The 24,593-nt window shown below is 38.9% G+C and overlaps 1 protein-coding gene across 6 annotated transcripts in view; it reads right to left on the bottom strand.

The window, feature by feature from the left end:
- DNM3 (dynamin 3) overlaps positions 1–24,593 on the bottom strand; it is a 170,327-nt gene that overhangs the window by 123,449 nt on the left and 22,285 nt on the right. For 3 of the 6 annotated variants that reach the window (XM_074546454.1, XM_074546455.1, XM_074546456.1), the window contains exons 3-14: positions 22,161–22,310; positions 20,644–20,847; positions 19,595–19,693; positions 18,588–18,748; positions 16,781–16,923; positions 14,935–15,070; positions 13,937–14,004; positions 12,980–13,118; positions 11,888–11,974; positions 9,950–10,020; positions 6,516–6,564; positions 4,817–4,846 (exon numbers count right to left, since the gene is read on the bottom strand). In XM_074546454.1, the coding sequence (XP_074402555.1) occupies positions 4,817–4,846; positions 6,516–6,564; positions 9,950–10,020; positions 11,888–11,974; positions 12,980–13,118; positions 13,937–14,004; positions 14,935–15,070; positions 16,781–16,923; positions 18,588–18,748; positions 19,595–19,693; positions 20,644–20,847; positions 22,161–22,310 (1,337 nt within the window). Of the gene's footprint in view, positions 1–3,606; positions 3,625–4,816; positions 4,847–6,515; positions 6,565–9,949; positions 10,021–11,887; positions 11,975–12,979; positions 13,119–13,936; positions 14,005–14,934; positions 15,071–16,780; positions 16,924–18,587; positions 18,749–19,594; positions 19,694–20,643; positions 20,848–22,160; positions 22,311–24,593 lie in introns of all 6 variants that reach the window. The other 3 variants (XM_074546458.1, XM_074546459.1, XM_074546457.1) reach the window with 2 other exon arrangements.

Below are 24,593 nucleotides of genomic sequence, written 5' to 3'. Positions count from 1 at the left end.
ATTGAAGTAAGTTTTTAACAGGAAACAAGTAACATGTATATACAGCCCGTGTACTGGCCTTCAGGCAGTTGCCACAAGGCCAAATTGTGGAACCCAACTAATTCTATTTTATCTTTCTGCACTGAACTATAAGGAAAAAATATTAGAGAAAAATCAACAAGATTAAGGTTCTGCATTCACTCAAACTGAGTTCTGCAGCAAGGGGAGCTGTATTTGTGCAGCAGACTAAACCCTTCACAGCACATCTTCCCATGCTCTAAAGAGGCTGGGAAAGAGGATGCTGTTGAACCACACTGTCTGCAATTGAAAATGCCATGTTGCTCCATGCAAAGCTCATATCCACACACAGGAAGCCCAGGCAGCCTGGCCAGCACCTGGTTTGGAGAAAAATGTTTTGGAGAAATATCTCAGGGAAGGTAAAAGATTTGAACACAGACTGCAGTGAAGATAAGGAGGTGGTTTCCAGAAGCACACCAGGCAGGAACACCTAAGCAGCAGGTTCAAGAACCTTACAGGTGATGAGCACTTCAAAGGGAAGGGGAGGAGCTCTCTGCTTATTCCATCCTCTCCGTCACCATTACCACAGGCTCTGTAACAGCTTCATAAGAGTCCCATTTTATCAATTCCACAAGAAGGCATTTGTGGTAGAGGTCTCAGAACAGACCAAGACAACATTTTAAATACTAAACTATACAAACCACTTAAGAAGCACTGAAGGTTTCAATACTTCTAAGGTAGGAATTGTGTCATGCTCCAGTCCAACACCTCTCCCCACAAATGTGCAACCATCATGGGGTGTGGACAGAAGCAAGCTGACTTGCTAGGACAATCTCTGGTCACTGGTTCATAAAGGAAGGAATTTGCCAGTAGTTTCCTCCAAAATCCTGTGTGCTGAGGATTAGATCCAGCTGTCATTCCCCCACAACCCTGCAGAAGAGCAGGACACAAACCTACAGCAATATTTGGGTGTGTGCTTTTCACGTGAAATTTCTAGACCTGTTTATCTATACCTCTCTGGGGAAACAGAGTTTTGTGTTCTCTAAAATATCCTGGACTCTACAACAGGTCACAGCAATCTAAAATACTAGGAAGCTGTTCCAGTGGCCACCAATAGGGAGAAGATGGGCTTAGTGTGCTAAGCCTCATGTCCTTTTCATTGAATTTGCCCATTTCTCAGGCACATTCTGTTAACTCCAAAAAGCTACACTTACAGAAGACTCAGCATCAGTGTTGGACATAAAGGAGATGTTGGATCAAGGTGTAATGCAAGAAAAAAGTGAGATTAAGGAACATAGTTTCACTTTCCAGAGAAGCTGAATGACACCTTAGACTCTGGCTAAATTCTCAAACAAAAAAAACAAACACTTAGTCATATTTTAGAAGTGTTCTTCCACAGTCAATAATATGGTAAGATTTTCAAAGACACTTTTGAAGTTCAAAAAACTCTGAAGGAGAATTATTATTCTGGAGTTTTTTTAAACTGTTGAGTCAGCTATTTTTTATAGCACTTCAGCTTGAAAAATGAAAGCACTGTGTTTCATTATAGTTCTTTTTCTCATTGGGTTGTATCAGAGAGATCCATTTCACTCTTTCCTATCCTATTTCTAAATGTCACTCTGGGCTGAGCGGATGTTAGTGACATAAGTTATGAACCTCAGGAAGGTGAAAAACATGGGCACAGCCAGAAGCTACTGCAGACAATATTCTGAGAGGCAGCTGGACTCCATGCACAGGATGAACAAGAGATGACACAGTTCCTTCCTTCAGGATCCTGATACCTAATCTGGGTGACTGAAAAATGAAACTCAGAGCCCCTGAATGCACACGAACAAGCCAGAAGGAAATCACTCTCATAGTTCAGCTGCACAAAACCCAAATCATATTTGTTGTTCTTACCCTCCACCACTTCATGGATAAACAGGAAAGCAGGATTTGACACAATAAGCACAATTTATGTGTTGCTGCATGACTTTAATTGCATTAAATCAAATAAGGTGTTTGTAAAAGAAATATATTGAAAGAAATGGGACATTTTCTGATTCTCTAAAGAAGTATTTGAGGGATGACTTCAAGATAGGTGAGATACATGAAATTGGGCAGAGAGAAACACAAGAGTGAGAATCATGAGACTGGACACTCCCACAAGAACACAAGCAGCAGCAATTGCAAATGCAACACCATTAAAGTTGTGTTGTGTAACTCCACTGAAATAATTCTGAGCACAGAACACAACCCCCAGCACCACTCCATCTTCCAACCACTGCCATTACAACATGTGCTACTGAACAGAAAGCACATTGAGAGAATAAAAATCACAAAAACTATTCAGGGAGGCATCCTTAGAAGCTGTTGGTTCTTTGGATTCAGTCATGAAGATCCTCACACTACAGAAGCTGGAACATATTAGAGGGGAAACCTACTACAGTATTTCAATGCAATTTGCCAAATGGCCCAGCATAAACTGATCAGATCTGCTCTGATACTGAACACAACCAAGATCTTGTGACATTGCTTCCCTACAAATCACTGCACAATGAATTACATAACTTAAAACTTGTGACAGAGGCTGAAGTCCCAAAAAAATGTCTGCTTTAAAGAAAAATTTAGTCTTTAATGGAGCAAAGCTCTCAGGGGTAAAAAACTGAAATATACTTCCAAATATTGTTTAACAAAGATTGAGGTAAGTCAAACATGAAAGGATATTAACCTAAAAAATAAATAAAGGCCATTTAGAACATCAATACTCCTCTAGACTTGATAAAGTGAAAACGCAAAACCAGCAGGTTTCATGCTGCTGAATTTTGAAATATTTTTGAATGTGTTAGCTCCTGGGCATCACCTCTTTCATAGAAATATTGACATTTCTTAACAGAACAGCTTTGCCGTGATTTTTCATAACCACCTCACTGACCATGGCACAAGTCTCAATTTCCATCTGGTTGATTAAAAAATTCTACAAGCATTTATTTCCTGGGTCATGCAAGATAATAGGATTTAAGTATATCTGAAGAAAAGAAACAGCAAAGTATGCTACAAAGCAGGAATAAAAGAAAATTTTAAAAAAGGGGGTTACAAGGAGGAAAGTTACTTATTAAGACTACAGCTCAAGCCAGCTGATAGGGTCTGAATGCTACTTGTGTCCAGAAGAAAATAATCAGGAAATTAATCAGATTGTTGGTGTAACACTCAAGAGAGGGAGGTCAAACAAACCCCTCAGACCTAAACCTCCACATCACATGGACAGTGCCTTGAAACTCACAGTTCACATCAAGCCCCTTCTCCAGTTACAGGGGTACTTCAAGCACAGCAGCAGATTTTGCCACAGGACAGAATCTCCTATAAATGATATGTAATCCTCTATCATTTCAGTGTCTTGCATTCTCACACACACCAATTGGGCTCATGGAGCAATGACACTTTCATCTCTTAAGTTTTATCATGAAGGGGAGTTTAAAACATTGAATTTTAGTCACCAAAACAAATCTGAGCACACAGCACACACACAATTAAGAGTGGGTCAGCTTTCAGGAGCCAAGCCTTGCTAGTGTGCTGTGTAAAACCAAGCATTGCACAGAGCACTCCAAGCAAATGAGAAGACAGACTAACCTGTGGCTTAAAAAGAAACTTTGTGGAGTCAGGTCAAAACCTCAGGCGGTAGCAAAGAAAAGACAAACAAAAAAAAGGCCAAAGATTAAGTGTGAGAGGATAAATTAGTAGTAGAGGAAAAAGGAGAAAAACATGCTAAGAGGAATTTGCATTATTGTCCAAAAATAAGGTGTTGCTGTGCTCGTCTTATTTCCAAGATAGACAGAAATAGTTAATAGTTATCTGCATCATTCCAGCCCAAAGCAAGCTACTAAAAAAGAAAAGCAAATTATTGCAAATGAGCATCCCACTATTTTGGGAAAATTCAGTGATCTTGATCTCCCCACAGGGTGCAATTCAACTGCTGCTGAAGTCAGTGATGCCTTTTTCCATAACTGAACATAAATTTACTTTAAAACAACAACTAATAGAATTTGATGATGGCAACAAACTGAAAAAATGTACATTTTTATCACAGATATTGCCAAAGAATACACACAATACAAATTTATTTCTTACACCTTACCATCACTGAACCAATTGTAACTTGTTATAAAATTAACTGCAGTTTAGACAATTAATTCTAATTAGTAATATTAAAGACATTCACATATTTATTTACTCATGAAGTGGAAGGGTTAGAAAAGAGTCTGTCCGTGACATATTGATCCTCCTGGTGCTATGAAGAGAATGTTAAAAAGGCTTGAAATATTTTCAATCATAAAACTCATTTTTCTATCCAAAGTAATTCCTTGACATAAACAAACAACCAAGAACAGTACCTGTATCCATAAACAGCATGTTCATTTACACCAGAGCTAATGTTTCCTTTTGGTTACCAGAAACTTATTTGCCCACCTTACAAAGAGAGGTTTACTATGAATAGAGGCACTCACATCAGATAAAAACTGCTTTCTAGTTATATAATAAAATAAACACCAAGTAGTCATTTTAGTTTGAGAAACTTGTTAAACTACAAAAATATTAATTTGATGCAAAGTCTTCTACAACATTTTAAGTTCTACTAGTTCAGACTGGTAACAGCAGGTTAGTAGCAGTTAAGTGATGAACTGCAATTACACTTTGTTGAGGTAGTGTTACAGACAAGACAGCTTAACATTAAATAGTTCAGCAGCAAGTATTTGACAAACCAATGAGTTAGAGACAAATTTTGCCCTCTGAGAAGCTAAATGAAAAAGCAACAATAAAGCTTACAGAACTTAGCTCGTACAATTTGCCTTGAAGGCGGTAGATTGGTTCCCTGAAATAGCAAATTGCAAAAATGAAGTTTTATTTCAGAAACATTCTCTCATTCTTTTCAACTCCAAACAATCAACTTACAAACATCTGTTTATTATCTCTACAATAAAAGGTTCAGCAAAGTCCTTTATACCACAAGTAACCAAGTTTCAACATTGAATTTAAAACGCCAAGCTTTTTCTTCACTTCTTTAGAGAGAAAACATTCACTCAATTAAAAAATCATTCATTTTATTTGTGTATTTTTGAAGAGCCAGATAATTGGTTGCTTTTCCTTTTATGGGACACTCCAAAGTGATGACAGTCCTTGTGTTTGACACATGTTCCAGCACAGCTAGATAAGAAGGAAATCTCTCCTCAGAGGGGAGAGGCTGCTCTTTGAAGCTATTGCAGTGTTTGGACCTTCCAGGGTTTGTTTTTTTTTTTTTTTTTCATTTTAATCCAAACCATATATTATATCAAAAATGCCACTCGTGTTGGTCAGGCTGTGGGGAACCATCACATCCAAGAAGTTGCTGGATTATTTTAAGAAATATCCTGAAAATAACTAGCAATTTCTTGGTGAGAGGAAGGGATTGAATTTCTAGCTCCAAAAAGATGACTACAACTCTTGCCAAGAACTCTTGTCTACAACAGCAGCAGAATAGGAGACTCTCTGAAATTTCAGGTTTATCGCCTGGATCTAAACTCAGTTGTCACATTTGAAATCTTTGATCAGGTGGTGAAACCTCCTGAGCATTGTTTGACCAAATTGCACATGAAAGCATCAGGAAGATATGCAATACTGGTAATTGAACAAAATTTCATTGTCTTATTTTTAGCAATTTTTATTATGAAAATTTTTTATTTCATTCTCAAGTATATACTAGTTCCATAACAATTGTTTTTCTGTTTAAGACTTTGCAAAAACCTCAAAGTGAGCAGAAACTCTCCAAGTTGTAACATTTTGCTTCTTTTCATCTCATATTAAGCAGAGGACTGATCCTGCCAAGTACTGAGAACCCCTCAGCCACACAAAAGCAGAGAGGCAAGGCAGGCTCAGGAGCACCGAGCACCTTGCAGAATCAATCCCATATTCTTACATGACAAAAAGAAACAAACAATTTCATTAATGAATCTCAGTGAAGATACTAATTAACCTGAGAGCATCAACCACTTATTCTTTGTTTATTTTGAGAAAGGCCTATGGTACATAGTCAGCAACTGCGTGGTGTCAGCTGAAAGGTTTCAGAAGAGGTAAAGGCAAATCCACAGTTGGTTGCTGACTTGCCCTTCACTGCAGTTGAGCTGTGAACACATCAGGAGTAGCAAAACACACAAAGCACACTCAGGCAAGTACTCACCAGCGTTTGGGATTCTGAAATTCACAAGTTTGCAGTTAATGACAAAACACCGATGTGTAACATGAGGATTCAAGGCACTGAACAGCATGGGAGGGAAGACACTCACCAGTGCAAGCAGCAGCAGAAATGCTAAACAGCAAATGATGGTAACAATGGAAGTCAGGTGGCTTTGAAAAGTTCAGCAAAACAAGGCAATGAGGACACATTTATGTATGTTTGAAGCAAACAAAGGTAAATGATACACTTAAAACAGAAAATGCAGCCAAGAAAACCAAACAGCTTGGATTAACTTGCACATGCCATTATCCATTCTCTGTTAGGTGCCTACCTGATTTCCCACTGCACTTTTGTTAACCTGACTGCTTCTTTGTTGGGCACTGAGGGAAGCAGAGGAAAAGAGTTATGCTGAGGAAACTTGAACTAAGCCAGTTCCTGAGCAATAATTTTAGCAGTAATAGTTACTTTTTGATCCCAGCAGAGAAAGCTAGATTAACACAGCAAAAGAAACACAGGAAAATCATTGCATATATGTGCATTTCTACCTGATGATATTTGCCTGCTAAGGACAGAAGGGACATGCACAGCAGACAGCTCCTACCAATCATCCCCTTCACAACAACAGCCTTCTTGCATTGGTAAAGGTTACTAAAAGCACAGAGAAATTATGGCTCATGTGGGTAACTTTGGAAACATTAGCCTCTATAAATACTCAGAAGAGACAAAAAGCAAGCCATTTCTGTTATTTAGAGCAGTACAACAAAATCCTCCCCTGCTGGAGGCTCCTTAATAGCTTTGTCTTGACAGTTTGTTTTGGATATTATTCTAATATTTATATGCACTTTGAGGGTGTAAATAAAATATAACCAATGGATGAAGCCTTCATAAAGCTGGTTCAAAGCTGAAATCTTGTAAGAATAGAGTACATTTGAAACTAAACCATATTTAAAATATTTTGCTCAATTCTTGAACTTTGGTAATCCCAGTTCCTGAAACAAAACACACTCCTGTCTCAAAACCAAACAAGTTGCCATTAATTCTAAAAGCATTTGCATTATGTGGCAGTTTGTGTTAGGCCACAAAATTAAAATATTGCTGGAAAGAAGGAGAAAAGCATTCCAAGAGCAGGCCTTGGCTACTCAGCCACCAGCTCTGGTGACAGGAAGTTTTGTTTGGATTAGATGATACCATTTCACCAGGCCCTGATTCACTGAGGACAGAAGCATCCATATGGCAGCAGCTCCAAAGGCTGCTCTTTGAGGAAGGCAGAGGTGTGCTTGGATCAGAGCCTGTGGCCAGTCCTGCTGTTTGCTGCCCAGCTGCTGCTCCAAAGAATGGATGAAACACCCAACGCAGCCCTAGTCCAAATTCTGACCCTGCCCTTTGGACCACACCATCAAACCACCAGTCCAGATGCTGTCTGGGAGATCCACAAGGATATTTATTCCTTGTGCCTGCTCACTGTGTTTAGCTTGATAATCCTGATCCTTTTGACCAAACAACACTTCATGTCCTTGGTGCAACATCTAAGTTTTCTGTTTTTCTTAATTTTATCACCTTAGAAAAGTTAATTATACCATTAACATCATACTAAGAAATCCATGCCTTTTAGAAATAGCCCAGCAATTGGTCTTCTATTTAATGTCTAACACAAATTACTCTTCATGCAGATTGATGCATGTAGCTGTTCTTGAATTGCACCAACTGGAAACAAACTCAAGCCCAGAATTTTGCCATTTGTTCAGCCAAACAAGACAAACATTAATATTCTAAGATTTCGCCATTTTATAACTATGCAAATTTGTTCTAAACACTGGCCTTGTTAAATTCCTCTCAAGACAATTCACATTGCACTGTACCTGCCTCAGGTCCTGCAGTGCTGCAGAGTAGTTTGTAATATTTTGTGCTCTCATTCTTATGGTTCACAGGACTTACACTGTTACTGCAGCTGCATGAGAGAAGGGGCTAGAAGGCTCAGCAGAGGAAAGGAAACACCAGGGAATGTGGGGAATCTGTAGTCCAGGGTGTTTGGATACTGCAGAAGCCCCTGTTCTACACAACTTGTTTCATTTCCCAGTTCTAACACAACTGCTGTAACAATAATACACTTATAGTTTCAAATTAGTATTTTCCTCCATTTGTCTCATTAGTGAATATACTTTAAATTCTTCTTTGCTATCCAAATTTTCTCTTTTAATTGAGCAGAAGTCAACAAGGTTACTTTCCTTCCCATCTGTTCCAACCTAGAGAAACCCTTGCTTAAACTTACCAGTGAACTTAAGCCAAGAGTCACTTGCTATCTGCTTATGCCCCATATAGAGCACTTGGGATTTCCAGATCTCAGCTGGCAAAAGAGGAAGCAGCTTTCCCAAGAAATTGAACTTGGGAATTGTAAAGACACAGCAGCAACGACCATGGAGGCTGCAAGAGCAACAACCATGAGGGGAATTTTTCCAGGGGAGAAACATCATGCAATAGGTATAGATACACCTGGAACTCCAGAATCCAGTACTATAAAATATGGAAAGTTTCAACTTGACACAAGGAAAAGTCTTTTCATAGTGAGGTGAGGCAAGCATTGGAACAGGCTAGCATCGAAAGGCTGGAGAATCTCCAGTTTTGGGAATCCTCCAGATCTGATTGGACAAAATCCTGAGAAGCCTGGTCTGAACTCAGCAGGACCCTCCTCTGAGCAGGAGGTGGGACTGTGTGACTTCCCAAGGTCACAACACACACCATGAATATACATGGAGTGTTTTTAGCAGCCTTTTTCCTGTCAGAAAAGGATGAAGAGTAGTAAATAGCAGGCAGGTTGTTATCTTGACCTCTAGAAGGCCAGCCACCATTCCTACAACATCCTGTTATTTGTCAAGAGAGCTGATAACAATATCTAGGACCCACAAACAACTCTAGAGAAAGTTGCTCAAACCAAACACATAAACAGCGCCTGCCTTTGCTTTCTCCCCTCTCAGCTCACTGAACTCCATGTTTTCAACCTCCAAGGCACACTGCCAAAGATGTGCACCTTGCTTCACAGTGCTAACTACAATTGGCCACAGTCAAATACTACTGTGGTGCCCAACTTTGCTGGCAGCATCTCACACAGCCCAAACCTGTTGTGATTCCGATCACTGTTATGGCAAATACAGCATGAATGTGTCTGAAGGAACATTTATTCTTCAAAGAGTGAAGACATCTTCTATGTTTTTACTAGTGTCAAAATGTTGGTATGAAGTCCCTGAGGCACAAATTGCTGGAAACTGAGGGAGAACATTCTGGAAAATATTCTCACAGCCTTTCAATTAAGCGAGGAGAACGTCAAACCAGGCCCTGCAGGGCATTCTGCTACTATTATTCTCTGCAGCCAAACAGCAGGCACACTTAGAATTCAGTGACATCCATTATTCTGAGCAAAACTGTTTCACACAGAATCACAGCTCCCAAAGTATGCATCAATAACAATGTGGAAAGACCACCAATATCCATTTCTGTGGCCTGAAATGTGTGTGACTCCAGACTAAGACATAAAGCTCCAGCTTCAGTGAAACCAGGCTTGTGAACTGGGTGAAGTCTCCCCTGCAACTGGGACAGACTTCAACATTGTGGCTATTGAGAAAGAGCATGGTCCTGCATGTCTGGGACTCTGCAGCCTGGATCTTCACTGACATAATTCAGGAATTGTGTTCTGAGCATGAAAAAAAACTGCCAAGCAAATAAACAAAAAAGCCTGGCAGTGTTTTTACAACAAATTTTCCATGTACTTACTTTGCAAAGCCAATGAAGTCTTCATGGTTGGTGTTGATATAAGAAACCTGGATATCAATGAGCAGCAGCATCTATTATAGGAGACAGGAGAGCAAAACAGGATGGGTAAGGTGGAAGAAAGAGATTGAAGAAAAGGAAGGAAGAAAAAAACCAGAACTCTTGAGTCTCTGCATTACTGAATATTGTTTTCATAATTGTTCAAGCCAAAAGCAATATTTTCTAAATTCCACTGCTTCTGTTTCTGTGCTTATTTAATAAGTTAGACTACAGAAGTTCTATTCCTTCTTCCTACTTTTTTTCCTAACAGACCTCATTTTTCACCTTCTTGGCCCTTGTCCAGTCCATTAAGATCAATCATACACAGGCAGAGAGAACACATAGATTCCAGCTCTGCATTTTGCAAGTTAAGCAAATTCTGCCTATCTGGAGCATTCCAGCCAAGCAGCAAGGAACCTAAACCTTAAACCTAAAATCCATACACTTCCACACTTTATGTACCACACAAAGAAGTGATAAATAATCCAGTCCTGATCCAGAAAATGTCCAGCCCAGCCATTCTATGTGCATATCTGGATCAAGAGATGGGCTATCAACACAATGATTTGGGTACTTATCATTTGTCAGTCTTTCAGCAGCCCACAGAGAATTTGATTTGACCCTGACAATCTAACTCAGCAAAGAACCTGCTAAGATAGCTGCAAAAAATTCCCTCCCACCCTCCAAGAGGCTCTGGAATATGCAGGAGACTGCATTTCACTCCTGTCTTTTCAGACTTCCATTTAGCAGAGGGAGCAAGGAAGGAGCCTATTGTTATCAAATGGTGGCATTTCATCTCTTCAACCTTATTTCTGCACAGTTCCTCAAATACAGCATCACTCCCAAATTCTTCACAATTCCCAGAAGATATTAAATGCCCCACTTAGACTCTAATCCCCACTATATTTTTGCTCCATCTCTTACCTCTGAAGGGTAACTGCTAACATCATAAATAATGATGTGAATGTGACAATAACCTATTTGGTCAATTTTTGGCATTTACAGAAAGCCTATATTTTGTTCTTTGTTCTGAGAAATAGTCAGGTATGTGCATACAATGAAGAACAGGAAAATAAAACTCAATTATTTTAAACAACTTGTATTTTCTCCAAAATTTTGAGATAACAGTGTTCTGACTACAACTCCCTGCAAGTACAAGCTCAGCTAATAATTTTTTGCTGAATTATTTTATGACTACACTTGCAGCACAGATTAAAACAGCAGGAGGTGCTGCACAGCTCCCTAACTTGCACAGGGACAGGCCTAGGGAGCCAGGAGTCCAGAACAGCTCAGGAGTTCTGCTGAGCTCCTCTTCCCAAAATATTTCTATTGTCACACTCTGCACTCTCCAGACAATAATTCCAAATCCTTTCCACTGGATTTTCTCACATGTAATCTCAGATTTGCAGCTTCCTGGATTTGGAATGTTTGGCTAAGTGATGAATGCTTTAACCAAATTTCTCTGAATTTTAATTTGGTTTTTAGCTTTTTTTGTACTTGAAGGAAAGCTTCTCACTCTCTCATGGGTCCCAGTACAATTGTTTGTGAGCCTCACTGTCATTAGGGTGTGGGTGCATGGGATGGGTATGTTAAAAACACCTGGAAACAAAAAAGAAATAAGCTATTCCAGTGTGCATCTGTTTAATCAATATTGATTTCCCACAAACAGCTCTAGTGGCCCAGCTAACAAGTTGGCACACTGGCACAGGAACAAGCCAACACTATTTAACCTTTCTGTAACAATTCTAGTCCCTATCAAAGCTCAGTGGTAAAGAAGCAAATTTTTTCTTCTCTAAAATGTGCAACCTATTTTTAAAAAAATGAAATCTTTAACTGTCCTACTGCACTTTGGATGTAAGAGCTCTTCTTCCCCAAACTGTCACATCTCCTATTTATTCTCACCTGGTCCTTGGTTTTCTCTTCTCTTTCACGAATGTAGCCAGCAACAATTCTTTCTGTTTCCTCACACAACCTTGGATATGTTGCCAACTGAAACAGAAAATTAATAGAAATTTCCACCTGCAGAGAGGCTTCAGTGGAATACAAACAGGGAAGAAAGCAAATATTATAAATACTTGGGACTCAAAGTGAAGCACACTGCAAACAAAGCAAGCCTAACTTGCTGTTGGTTCAGGGACTGCAGAGACCTAAACCCTTGGATTGCTGCTGTTCCTTTCCTCCAGGGAATACTGAGGAAAATACACTTTGGACATGTGAAACACAGTCTATCTGGGGTGAGGTTACTCTCTCTTCTACTGGGCCTAATTCCAGAGTGGTGCTCTAAATGATTTCCAAACTTCTTGTTTTTAAAGGCTCCACCTTGTGGCAACATCTTTACATAACAATATTGAAAAAAGCAAGATACAGTGCTAAATTTGGCAAATAACAGTGGGAAGAGCATCTGCACAGTTAATTTAGGTGACATGTCTTCCAGACTTTGACAAAAGTGAAAAAAACCTGGAAACTCTGCAGAAAACACACCAGAGAATCTGCTTCTCTATGGTTTTTGTCTTTCGGGTTTTAAGAAATATTTCCTTTGAAATAAAAAATTGGGGTTTTTTTCAGAAAAAATGCCAGAGGATATTTCTCAACAAGCTCATCATAGCTGTGCTCACATCCCAGAATCACTCCTGTGCTTGCTATTGTGGGGTACCCTGCCCTGGGATGGTGGGACAGGCAGATGGACAGGTGAGACTGCAAAAGCAGCCAGACAGCTAAGAAGTGAAAACACGGTTTTAAGGAGGAAACTGAGGGCACCTCTTGACTCAAAAACACCTCTCACCATAGAATAAAAACAAAGGAATCAAAAAATGAACTTTTCCATCATTACATTATTCTGAGCACTTTGCAGAAGTTGTAATTAATTACCTGAGGAAGTCCTATGAGTCATTGAATCAGAAATCTCTTATAGCACCATAAAATACAAGACAGCCTTTATATTATGTACTATTCCATTGCATTTTACTTACATTTCCAGATCTATGTGCAAGTTACCTTTTTAGTGCACTTCTTGACAGTGTTGATTAACTCTTGCATCACCAGATCCACACTTTTTAAGCAAGGTCCTTTCAGCTTAACAATCTGTTTTTTAACAATGGCTTCAAACGCCATATCTGGAGTGAACAAACCTGTTCTGTGGACATAAAAGAATATGTAAGACAGTAATAAAAACATCAGAAAGGAAGATTTTTTTTTTTACTAAATTGCTCAAATCTTCACTTTCAGAGCTGAGTAATAATCCCTATAAAAACAGGCTTCCACAGAGCTTAATTTGCTTCTTTCTCAAAGGAAGTATCATTCTGAATAAGAATATACTCAGAATATAAGACTAAAAGTAGAAACATGCTTGAAAGATGAAACTCCTTCAAGAGGACTGCAAGAACTCTAAGGAGTATTGCTACAGTGCAGTAAAGCCTCAGCAGAAGTGCATCAGACCTTAGGGATGAGTGGCAGCTGCAAGCACTCCATGCACAATCCCTTGCACAGCAAATCCATCCGAATCCTATGGCTGCACTTTTCACTCACACCAGAAAATGAGGTTTTGTTACTCAAGAGTCCAACGTGGAGAATTTCCAGTTGGTCACTGCAGAGTAACTGAATCTATAAACAGCTACTCCAGAGAACCAGTCCTAAACAAATGGGCCTTGTTTATCTTTTAAACACTCTTTTCCAAGGTCTACCTTGCCAGATAAATTATATAAAAAACAAAACTATAAAAGCACATCCAAAATTATCATTTCACTATGATAAATCAAGACCTCTCCAGCAATCAAGCAAGGAAAGTTCAAATCCTGCACCACAGCTACCAGGGTCAACCATCTGAGAACTTACCCATCAAGTAACACAATAAACATTTCCCAGAACTGAGAACAACAAAGCTTGTAAGCAATGCTTTGGGAAGATATTCCATCTGTACCATGAGACCAGGCACAAAAACATGGGAGCACTTGCCTGATGCCATGTATGTTCTTGATGGCATAACTTATCTCTCTCCTCAGCTCCTTCTCATTGAATTCCATCTAGAGGAACAGCAGCACACAAGAGCACATCAGGGGAAGGTTTCAACAAAACAGAAAATATCCCCTCTCCCTCTACAACCATAACACAAACAAGTTTAGCTGTTAAAATAGTAATTTCTAATTACACCAAACAATGCATAAGTATTTTAAAATGTTTTAGAACTAAGGCAACAGGCAGCAGTAAATATTGTTGAAAATCACATACTCTTCCATTCCAGATATATCAACAGCTGGAATGATTTTGAAGAGTTGACAGAATAAGCCAGAAACAGGATTTGGAAGACTCCACTTTTTTTTTTTTTTAAAGCTGGTTTCTCAAAGTGGTGTAACTTCCGTGATTATGATCTGTTTATCCTTCCCTTCCCATTCTACAGTTTTCAACTAAATTTAAGAGAGGAGTTGTCCCAGTTATGAAGTTATAAAGCTTTTCTTCAAGTTTCTTGGAAGGCAGCTGGCTGAAAGAGAAGTCAGTGTTGTCACAAATGAAAGGGTCATTACCTAGGTCAAACCATCATAGAATGATTTAGGTTGGAAGGGACCTAAAGGGCTATTTTCCATTACTCTCATTTTAATAGATACCAGCTACTTGAACACAAGTCAAATTGACCAACTGTAACTGCTTGCCTGCCCCATTTAACCAAAGAAAGATGCCATCTGTGATAAAACAATAGGAGAGCACAGAAAATACTATGAAATGGGATTATAATTATATTCTCTTTCTTGTATTTTAGAATTCTTAGCATGTCTCAGTGTCCAATCCTAGAAATTAAGCCAAATGTCTCAATTATAACTTCATGTAATTTCCTCCACAGTTAAAAGCAAATTCTTTCAATCAGCTCTTTGCCTGGCTACACTACTATCAGTAGGAACATAAGGAAACACAAAATAAATACAAATAAAATAAAGCACATCAGCAAGATGGATAAATACCTTCACAAGTTCAAAGGGAAAACGTTCATGGAAAATACGATTGATTTTGGCACCTCCTGAAAGTTCCAGCGTATCAACTTGATCTCCTGATCCTTCAATTCTTTTTTCAAAGTCCACTGAAAACTGCTGTACCATCCTAAATGGCAAAGGAGGGGAGGAAAGGAAAAAAGAACAAACAAAACCTGGAACAATTTAAGCATATTAACTACCAACTCTTATTTCAGTACTGCCTATTCAAACATATTTAGCAATTGCCAAAAGTATCTGTACAAGTGATTGAGCCAATCCACAGAATCCCTATCTGCCCACACCCCCCTGCATCCCTTGTCTAATAGCATGGTGTGAATCCAGTGCTGCAAAATTCAGAAGAGATTGGGAAGGAACTTCTTTTCCCCATGCCAAAAGGCAAGCCCAAGAACCAGTACTAACATGGTGATGTGCAAGTACCACAAGCTCCAGCTTACTTGGCTCTGCTTTGACTTCTGCAGCATTCAGAGAAACCCACAGGAGAGTTCTCCCAGTCATGGAAAAGTCAAAGGTGATGTCCCTCTGTGCATCTGGAGTAAAGTCTCAAGGAACTGTCTACTCTTTTGGACACAGTTGTTACAAAAATAAGGAGTAAATCAGAGTCTTCATCTGGCTCAAGAAAGCCTCTCTAGTTCAGCTGATTACTTTTCCCTCTGAATTCCAAAGTTTTAGTTAGAGAATGAATCCAGCCCCAAACAGCACAATCCACTGCTCTTACCATCTATCCCAGAGAAATTAAAATGCTGAAAAGCACAGAAATCAGTCAAAGCAGGAATGTGACCACAGGCATATAAGAGAGAAGAGCTAAGTACATTTTACACTTCTTCCTTCACAGGCTTCCTCTCTAATAGGTAAATTTTATTTGCATGTAAACAGAGGGGGCTACAACTGAAGGGAAAACAAAGGGAGAGCCAAAATGGCAGGTCCTCCAGGTGAAAAGATAGGCAGCACTGAGTATGCAGCACCCTGGAAACAGGCCAAGGAAGGAAGGAAGCAGATGCAGCAAAGCAGCAGCTGCTGACTGGTGCTCAGTCCACAACATCAGCATTGTCCTTTCTCCCTGGTACTAAATCCACAATCAAGACAGGGCTGGGATTCCACCTGCACTTGATTCCAAGTCAGATGAACAGTGATCTCTGTTCCATGGCTGATATCAAAGTCTCATCAGACAGACTTATTTTGTGGATGAGACCCAAACCAGACAGTGACTTAAGCAGTGAAAAATCAGTTCAGAACTGGTGATGATAATCTTCAAGAATCTGCCTTACTGTTTTCTGAAAGCACAACAAACTTTTACTGACAACTCCTGCAGCAAAGATCTCTGGGTCTTGGGTGCACAAAATATGAAGGACGACCATCTTTGATTAATTTTGATCTTGCCATCTCTAGGTTCTTTTGGACAGCCAAGTTTTCATACTAGAAAAAGAAGCATTCTTTATTCTTCTTCCAGCCTCCTCATCTTACAGACATCCAACACAATGTCTCTCTCCTGTTGAGGTCATCTTTTTGGCAGACAGAAGAATATGTCTACACAATCAGAAGCAGTTTTTACCTTTGATCATCTCTGCTGCCCATCTTCATGCTTTTTCCTTGTCTGCTTTCTCCCTTTTCTAGGATTACTAAAATTAATTTAGGGAAAATTCTGTTGAAATTGTAGAATAAATAAAGTGTTCTGGAGCATCAAACACAGAAATCTTTGGAGCTTGTGTAAAGAATCCTTAACAATATCCTAATGTTTAAATTTAAACCAATCAGACAGAAGGGGCAAAAAGGCAAAACAAACCCATTTGAAGTGGAAAAGCAAACAAAAGACACTCACTGCAAGAGGGCTTTTGTTTTTCTGGTGGGATCTTCTGGTCTGAAGTTTTTGTACACCTCTACTTCATGTTCTATAGAAAGCAGCTGGCTCTGGAGTTTGCTTCTGAAGGCTGGCAGGGTATCCCGGATATGATTGGTAAGTTGCTAAAAAGCAAATAAAAATCTCTTTATACTGTCAAAAAGATGAAAGCAGGAGCACAATCATTTCCTTCTGACTGCCAACCATACCAGCCATGACCTGTGCCAGTTTACCAGTGCTGTTCCTTTTGATCTCTGATGCAATGGAGACTTTTAAAGAACAATTCAATATTCCTGGTGCACACAAAATTCCTCCACCCCCTCACTCACTAAGCCCTGTTACTACACACCTGTTTAGTTACACCTGAAAAAGTTACACACATTACATGGGTAATTTAAAATTACCTCTCATCTCTGTGCTGATGCCACACTCCCATTTGCTGCCTTTTTGAAGGGTGTTTCATAATTCACTACATATTAATTCAGCACAACAACTGCTACAGCCACAAGGAAAAGTGGGAAAGAAAGATAATCTGAGCACTCACAGCATGTTTCTACACATATATATATATATATATATGTTTTAATATGTTAGGACAGCACTGTCTATGACTTACCTGTGCTGTAATTTTCTCAGGTATTGTACACATTCCTCAATTAAAAGCAAGCCAGACTTCTTCCACTATGCCCCAAACCCCCTCCCAACCCCAGCCAGACAAGCTGTACATTTAAATTGTCATACACCAAAAGATATCAACTCAAGTTTCAACTTGCTGAGCAGACTGACAAGCACAAAATCAAAAGCTGGAGTTTCCCTGCAGCACCACCTTGTGGATACAAAGAAACTGAAATATTACCTGAAAAACAAAAGTTCCCCAATATCTTGAGGACAGAACTTATGTAGATCTTCCCATATATAACATTCTACACACAGTAAAAGCAACAGAAGATCAACAGTTCCTACTGAAGTAGGTAAATTTTGAAAACAGCTCTCAAAAAAGTTAACAGCACAGAAAGAGTCAGGACACACAAGACATTGAAAGGTATGTGCAGCTTGTGTTTCAGTCTCAAAACTGAGACATATGGATTAAACTTTCAAGATGTAAAACAAGGCAAAAATTCTAAACACAGAAAGAAATTCACGGTACAAGGAATTTCTTGCATCCTGATGAAGACTTTAGCTCTGAAGCACAAATAAATGGCATTAGTAGTCTTTTTGAACAAGTTCAGTGCATTTCATAGCCTGGTTTTGCAGATACAGCTGCAAAGTCACTGCAGCAAAAAACTAATCAGAGCAGCCATTTAGTTTTCTACTTTAAGCAGGAACATTCCAGCTGTTTCCAGCTGCTGTCCAAAATGGACAAAGCCAGGCTGACCTGGTCTTTGTCTGTTCCAGAGGAAAAGCTGCAATTTGACAGTGAGCTGCAAAAAACAGTATCAAGCTTGACTTGCAGAAATACCAAAAATACTGGGCAACTGACAAGTTAAATGTAACAATTGAAGAATAAGATGGTATACCTCCAGGAAGGGAAGCAAATCTTGGTTTTGATGTTCATATTCAGTATTCTAAAGAACAGGGAAGTGCAGAACTGCCAGCAAAAGTCAGAAACTACAACTCACAGCAAGCTGTTGTATCTACATGCAATATGCAGCTTTGTTTCTACCTTGTGCAAATTAAAAACACTGAAAGCAGGAAAGGATGAGTGAGGTTTAGAGACCAATTTAATTTTAATACAGTTTTTATATTGGCCCTATCATTACAAAGCTGAAACAAAGGTTTCAGGTCTTACCTGGTTTAGAACTTTCTGGAGATAGGGTGTTCCCATCCGATCTGCCATGTGCCTGTAGGATGGGTGGGAAAGAAAGAATTTCCTTTCTGCTAGAAGAGCTGCTTTTATGTCCTTCTTCCCATCAATGTCCTTCTGGCTTCTGTTTACAACACCAATATAACCTAAAACAAGACCAAACCAATGGGTGAATCAATGCAGCTATTGCCTGAACCAGTGAATTCATCTTAAATAGAACCAGGCTGTCTCAGCTCAAACAAAACTTTCCAATTCAGGCATTTCAGGACATGTTTAGTAGAATAGTAACCTTAACACTGCCTAAATTGTTCATTTGTTTACCTATAGCAGATAGATTTCCTTTAGATCACCAATTCAAACAGAGAATATCTGAAATTCTGGTGAAGCCTAAAGAAACCAAAACAAAAAAACAAAAATCCAAAATAAAACTGAAATACACACAGAGGTCTATGCAGATAAATGATATGACATTAACAAAATACAAAAAAAAAAATTTCTTCTCATTTGCTGGACCAACTTGTTCCATGGGAGGAGATAGAAAATTATCAATAAATAATAACTAGAATCAAAATTATTGATATTATTAACAGAATGAGCAAATGTGGCAGTAGCTGCCAGAACATGGAAAATTCCTGGCAAGGATCAAAACTGGTTTCCAGTGAGATTACCAAGCTCTGGTGCTTCCTTCTGTCATATACAAAGAAAAAAAAAAACCATTTTTTTGTTACAAGGAACCTGCCAGAAAAGAAAAATATTGGCTAATGAGATGTGCTGATATTACACTGCATATTCCAGAGGAAGCAAGGATTTTCCAGGTCCAGAAAGGACATTTTTAGCACAGCCACCTTTATATTTGCTGAACACACAACTGCAAAACAAGGAACACATCGAGTCCAGCATAACCTTTGATTTATCTCCAGGGCTCCCAAACACCATCCTCACCCAAAGCACTTTCTGGACTGCAAAGAGTAAAGGCAAGTGAACACTCTCACCTCTACGAAGAGGGAGGAGTTTGTTTTCTAGAACTTCTCTTGCATCTGTTCCTTCATCCATCAGATCCAATTTTGTGATCACACCAATGGTTCTAAGGCCTGACCAGAGTGGAAGCAGGAGGAAAAAGTTATTGAAAAATTATTTAGAGTCGTAAGAACAATTACACCTTACAATTATGTTACCACATATCTGTGCCCTTCTCAAAGCTATCACACAATAACAGCTCCAATCCAAGTCATATGTCTGGAAAAGCAGGGAACATAACTGCAAGTGCTGAAATGTGTTCCTCAAAACTCCTTAACAAAGCTCAGCATCCCTACAATATGACTGTATAAAATTTATGCTGTCAGTATCCAGAAATCCCATCAGCACCATCCCCTATTTTGCCCAGTACTACAAAAATTCAAAGATAAGTGTCACAGACATCTTTTCATGAAAATCCTTTCCTTAGGATTTTTCCTCCTGAGAAGCTGAGAGGCCTCAGGAACAAAATGTAAACATTGATTATCTGCTGTGGAATGCAACAGGTGCATCTGTGATTGGCTCATGTTGGATGTTTGTAATTAATGGCCAATCACAGCCCAGCTGGCTCAGACAGAGAGTCTGAGATAGCTGCCTTTGTTATCATTCTTTCTGATTCTATTCTATTCTTAGCCAGCCTTCTGAGATGAAAACTTTTCTTCTATTCTTTTTGTATAGTTTTAATGTAATATATATCATAAAATAATAAATCAAGTCTTCTGAAATATGGAGTCAGATCTCTGTCTCTTCCCTCATCCTCAGACCCCTGTGAATACAGTCACAGACAGCACTGCTCCACTAGCTTATAAGTGATAGTGACAATATTTTAAAACTCATTTACAGCAACATTATCTAAACAATACTGAGCTAACTGTGATATTGTGATGCTGAAGATTGTATGAAAATGTAAACAGACATCTATATGACATCTTATAAGTTCTAGAATTTCCTACAAGAGTTGGTCTGTTGTTTTCAACTATGTTGTTACACTTGAGAACAAAAAGTGATGACATTCAATCCTGCTTACCCTGAGGATCCACCTCCTTTGCCAGCTTCAGGGCATCTGAGTTGGCCAGGTCAGTGTTAGCTGGAGTCACAGCCAGGATCAGGCAGTTCTCTCTGGAGATGAACTGCATTATCATGTCTCTGATCTGCTGCTCGATGTCTGGAGGCTGATCCCCCACTGGCACTTTAGTGATTCCCGGCAAATCAATAAGGGTCAGGCTTAAGACTGCATGGACAAGATGGAGCATAAAACTGGTTAGAGCATCACACATGGCAAAGGGGACAACACAGCCATGGCTGCACACAAGTTTTGGTCACATAAAACCCCACAGAACCACCTGCACAGGCAGATTAATAGGTCAACAGTTGTCAACAGTTCAAACAAAATGCCTGACAATCTGCAAAGACTTGTTCCCCCATTGGTCTTACATCTCTGGATTTATTAGTACTATTTAATATTAATATTTAAAATACTGCAACTGGTATAAATTGATATTCATATCAAATATCCTTGAGGGCTCTAAGACAAATTAACATGGTTTTCTGAGCTTAGTCCAACAACAGGAGCACAGGCAACAGATCGCTCTCATTGCATCCTCCAAATAAACCAAAACAATTGTTTGGATTATTTATTAAAATAGTGTCTCTGACCATGTTTTCAATCATGTCTCTAATTAAGAAATTCCCAAAAAACAATCAATAGTTAGCCTAACTTACATAGCAAAACTGTTATTAAGGGGCTTGGGGATATATTGCTGGTTTGGGAGGTTTTTTTGTTGTTTTTTTTTTAATCTGTAACATCTTCAGAAAAGTCAGAAAGATTAAAATATTAATCTATTAAGAAAACCTGGTTTGCTTTGGTATGATTTCCCTAGCAAGGGCCACAGTGCCAACCAGGGGCATCCTTTAGCTAAATGACAAAAATGCAATTCCTAGGAAGGAAATACCAGAAGTGTAGTTGGAGTCTGGTTAATATAGACAACCATGGCTGAATTAAAAGATTGATCCTAATAAAGCAAAGCAAGAGCAATAGGTAGGAAATTTTCTCCTGGAGTCAGCATGTTCAACAAACAAGCTTTGAGGCAGGGGATTTAGTTGAGCTTCTCTGCAGCTAGAAAAATCATGCTTCAGTCAAACACACCACTTTTGTCCTATATCAAAGACAATTTCAATGAAAAACATTTTCTCTAGATTGTCTTCATTAAGCTGGGCAGATGGCAGCCAGAGGAAGCCACTTTGATATATACAGGGGGTCGTCACCAGAAAGCAACTTCAAACACTGTTACTGTCTCAATATATTTTTAGTGACAGCAAGCAATAAATTTTCAGTAAGGCAGGAGACACAGAGACTTTCTAGATCAGGGAATTCCTCTGGAGAGTGCCAAAAAAAGTTTTGTTACAAGTCCCATTACTGGTCTTTACTAACTCAACCTCAAACCTTTTCCAGCCCAGATCAGGCAATAAGAGCAGATACAAAAGGTGATGAGCTACATAATATATTTATATGACAGAAATGTAAAGTAGAATGATTTTACCTACCATGTGGAGAATATATTCTTAAATTAATAGGAACTGAAGAAATGCCTTTGTTCATTCCTGTCACTCTATCTGTTTCAACTTCAATTTCCTGACGAACTTCATCAAAATCAGTAAATTTCTTCCCTTTGCAGTGTAGAAATTCAGCATATTCTGTCAAGAATACCAACAACAACTCTGTATTTCACAGGCTCATTGACTTGCACACCCCCTTGCAAGCCCCCAGTGTTCTTCAGATGTGTGGGCACAAAAGTTGGTCACCATGGCTATCAGAAAAGATTATTATGACTGCACAGATGAAAACCAGCCCTCAACAAGAAAGGCTCAGTTAAAAGTCAAGTTGACTGGAAATTATTTATTGCTCCTATCTTCAGCACATCATCTTCTGGAACAACTGAATCTTTCAATTAGCTGCCATTTACAGTAATAGAATAGGGAACAGATTAAGAATGAGATTGAGTTTTCATCTGATCTCATTTGCTTGTAATACATCCTAAATGGAAAAGTAATTCAAATTCTGTAACAGGAAAGATTTTTAGCACTTGCTTCAAAAACTTACATCCCATGTTACACACAAATTTAGTAAAGGAATTCTGTAAATTTTTACAAGTTCAAAATGAAACAAGATCACTTAAAAACACTGTAATCTTTTTAACACAGCTTCTAATTTCCGAAAAGTGTCCTGTAGTCTAAATATGAATCATGTTTACAAGTTGGCAAAAATGTCCATAGAAATAGCTGTGATTTTGCTGAAGTGGGACAACACAAATAACTCCCAAGCCTTTCATTTCAAACAAGCTGCTGTTTTACCTTAGAAGAGCATTGAAGAGGAACCAGAAAATTTGTTAAACCCAAACTTGACACTTTGTCCCTGTTTTGACTTTTGAATCCAAATACTGATACTAATCATTGCAACCTTTTTGGTTGCCTGCATAACCAAAAGCACATCCCAGGATTTTGAAACTGGAGTTTCTTCCTTCAAAGCAGAACACAAAGGTTTATCTACATAGTGAAGCTGCCATCAGAAATGATAACAAAAACACCAATTCCAGACACCAGCTCACATCCTGTCCCCAGCAGGTCGGAGCTGTAGGAAAGGCTGAAAAGATTTGTGCACATTTTAGTTCATTTCATCCTGCAATGGAGGCCTGATCCCAAAGCTCCCTTCAGAAGTTTCTTCCCCAGAAAATGTTCCTTGGTAACAAGCCCAGTGCAAAGAGCTTGCTTGGTACTCAAAGAACAGCAGCTGAGAACACCAAATGTGAGAATATGCATTAAAAGAGGATCTTATGGGTCAGTACTGAAGCTGGCTCCCCAGAAGTCACTTTGTTATTATTAATGACAGAGCTGTTCAAAAAGTAACAATAGTCAAAACTACAATAAATAGTTAAAGCAAACTGACAGAAAAAAAGGACAGAGTGCAGGGGAAAACATCAAATACCCACCTGTCTGTCCTAAAATATCAATATCCCTCCAGATTCAGTGTGTGAGCAACAGGGAAACTCACTCTTGTTCAAACAAAAATACATCATTTATTTTAAAAACAAGAGAGCACCTAAAAATAAGCACCTTATTTTATATCCTTTTTTCAGCTCCAGCAGAAAAATGATAATGAATGGGAGTTTTGTTTCATTATCCACCATTTATTAAAGAAACAAAGCAGGGAATATTCAATTATTTCAAAAATAAAAATAACATGATGCACAAAAGAAAATATCTCAGTTGAGAATTTACATTTGTAAAATTTGTCATCTCAAGGCTGGCAAATAGATACCTAATGAAAAAAAAAGAGCTGGCAAGTGGTTCATATTTTATCCCACCTCTTCATGCACAGCCCCTGGCATAAAATATACATATTCTTCTTAGTTATTTTTTTCTCATAGTGGATCATGATTTTCTCAGGAAATTATTTCTAAATCCAGTAATTAATAGTTGGTGCCCAGCTGTGATCAGTTGACTCAGTAGCCAAGGAAGGTTTTTCTCTTTTTCCCACTCTGCATTCATTAATAAATTCACTATCTGCCAAGGCTTCAAAGCAATCCACATTAAAATGTTTGCTCTTTTTTAGCTGGGTTCATGTTCATCAAATCTCCTCGCTCCTGGTGCCATCTGTGGTGCCAGCAGGGCTGAAGGAATGAACTGCAGGGTGGTTCCTAACCTGGAATAAGAATTGCAAGGGACAAGCAGAGCTTTGTTCTGCTCCTTTCAGCCCTCAGCCTGCCCTTGGCAGTGATGCCTTCAGCCAGGCTGCAGAAGCACAAGCTTTAATGCAATCTTCACTTTCCAGCTTTCATGCTAAGAACACTGGGAAAATGGTTTATTTATGGTTTTGTGGGAATGGACATAAAGCTAGGCAAGAAAAAGTGATCCTGACTGACATATAGCTTCAGACATGGATTTTTGGTACAAAACTGAAGTTACATTAAGAGAAAGAAC

Source organism: Zonotrichia albicollis, chromosome 8 (genome assembly GCF_047830755.1).
Source record: "Zonotrichia albicollis isolate bZonAlb1 chromosome 8, bZonAlb1.hap1, whole genome shotgun sequence".
Taxonomy (NCBI): Eukaryota; Metazoa; Chordata; class Aves; order Passeriformes; family Passerellidae; genus Zonotrichia; species Zonotrichia albicollis.
Note: the sequence above shows the minus strand (reverse complement) of the source record. Positions and strands in the feature narration are given on the sequence as shown.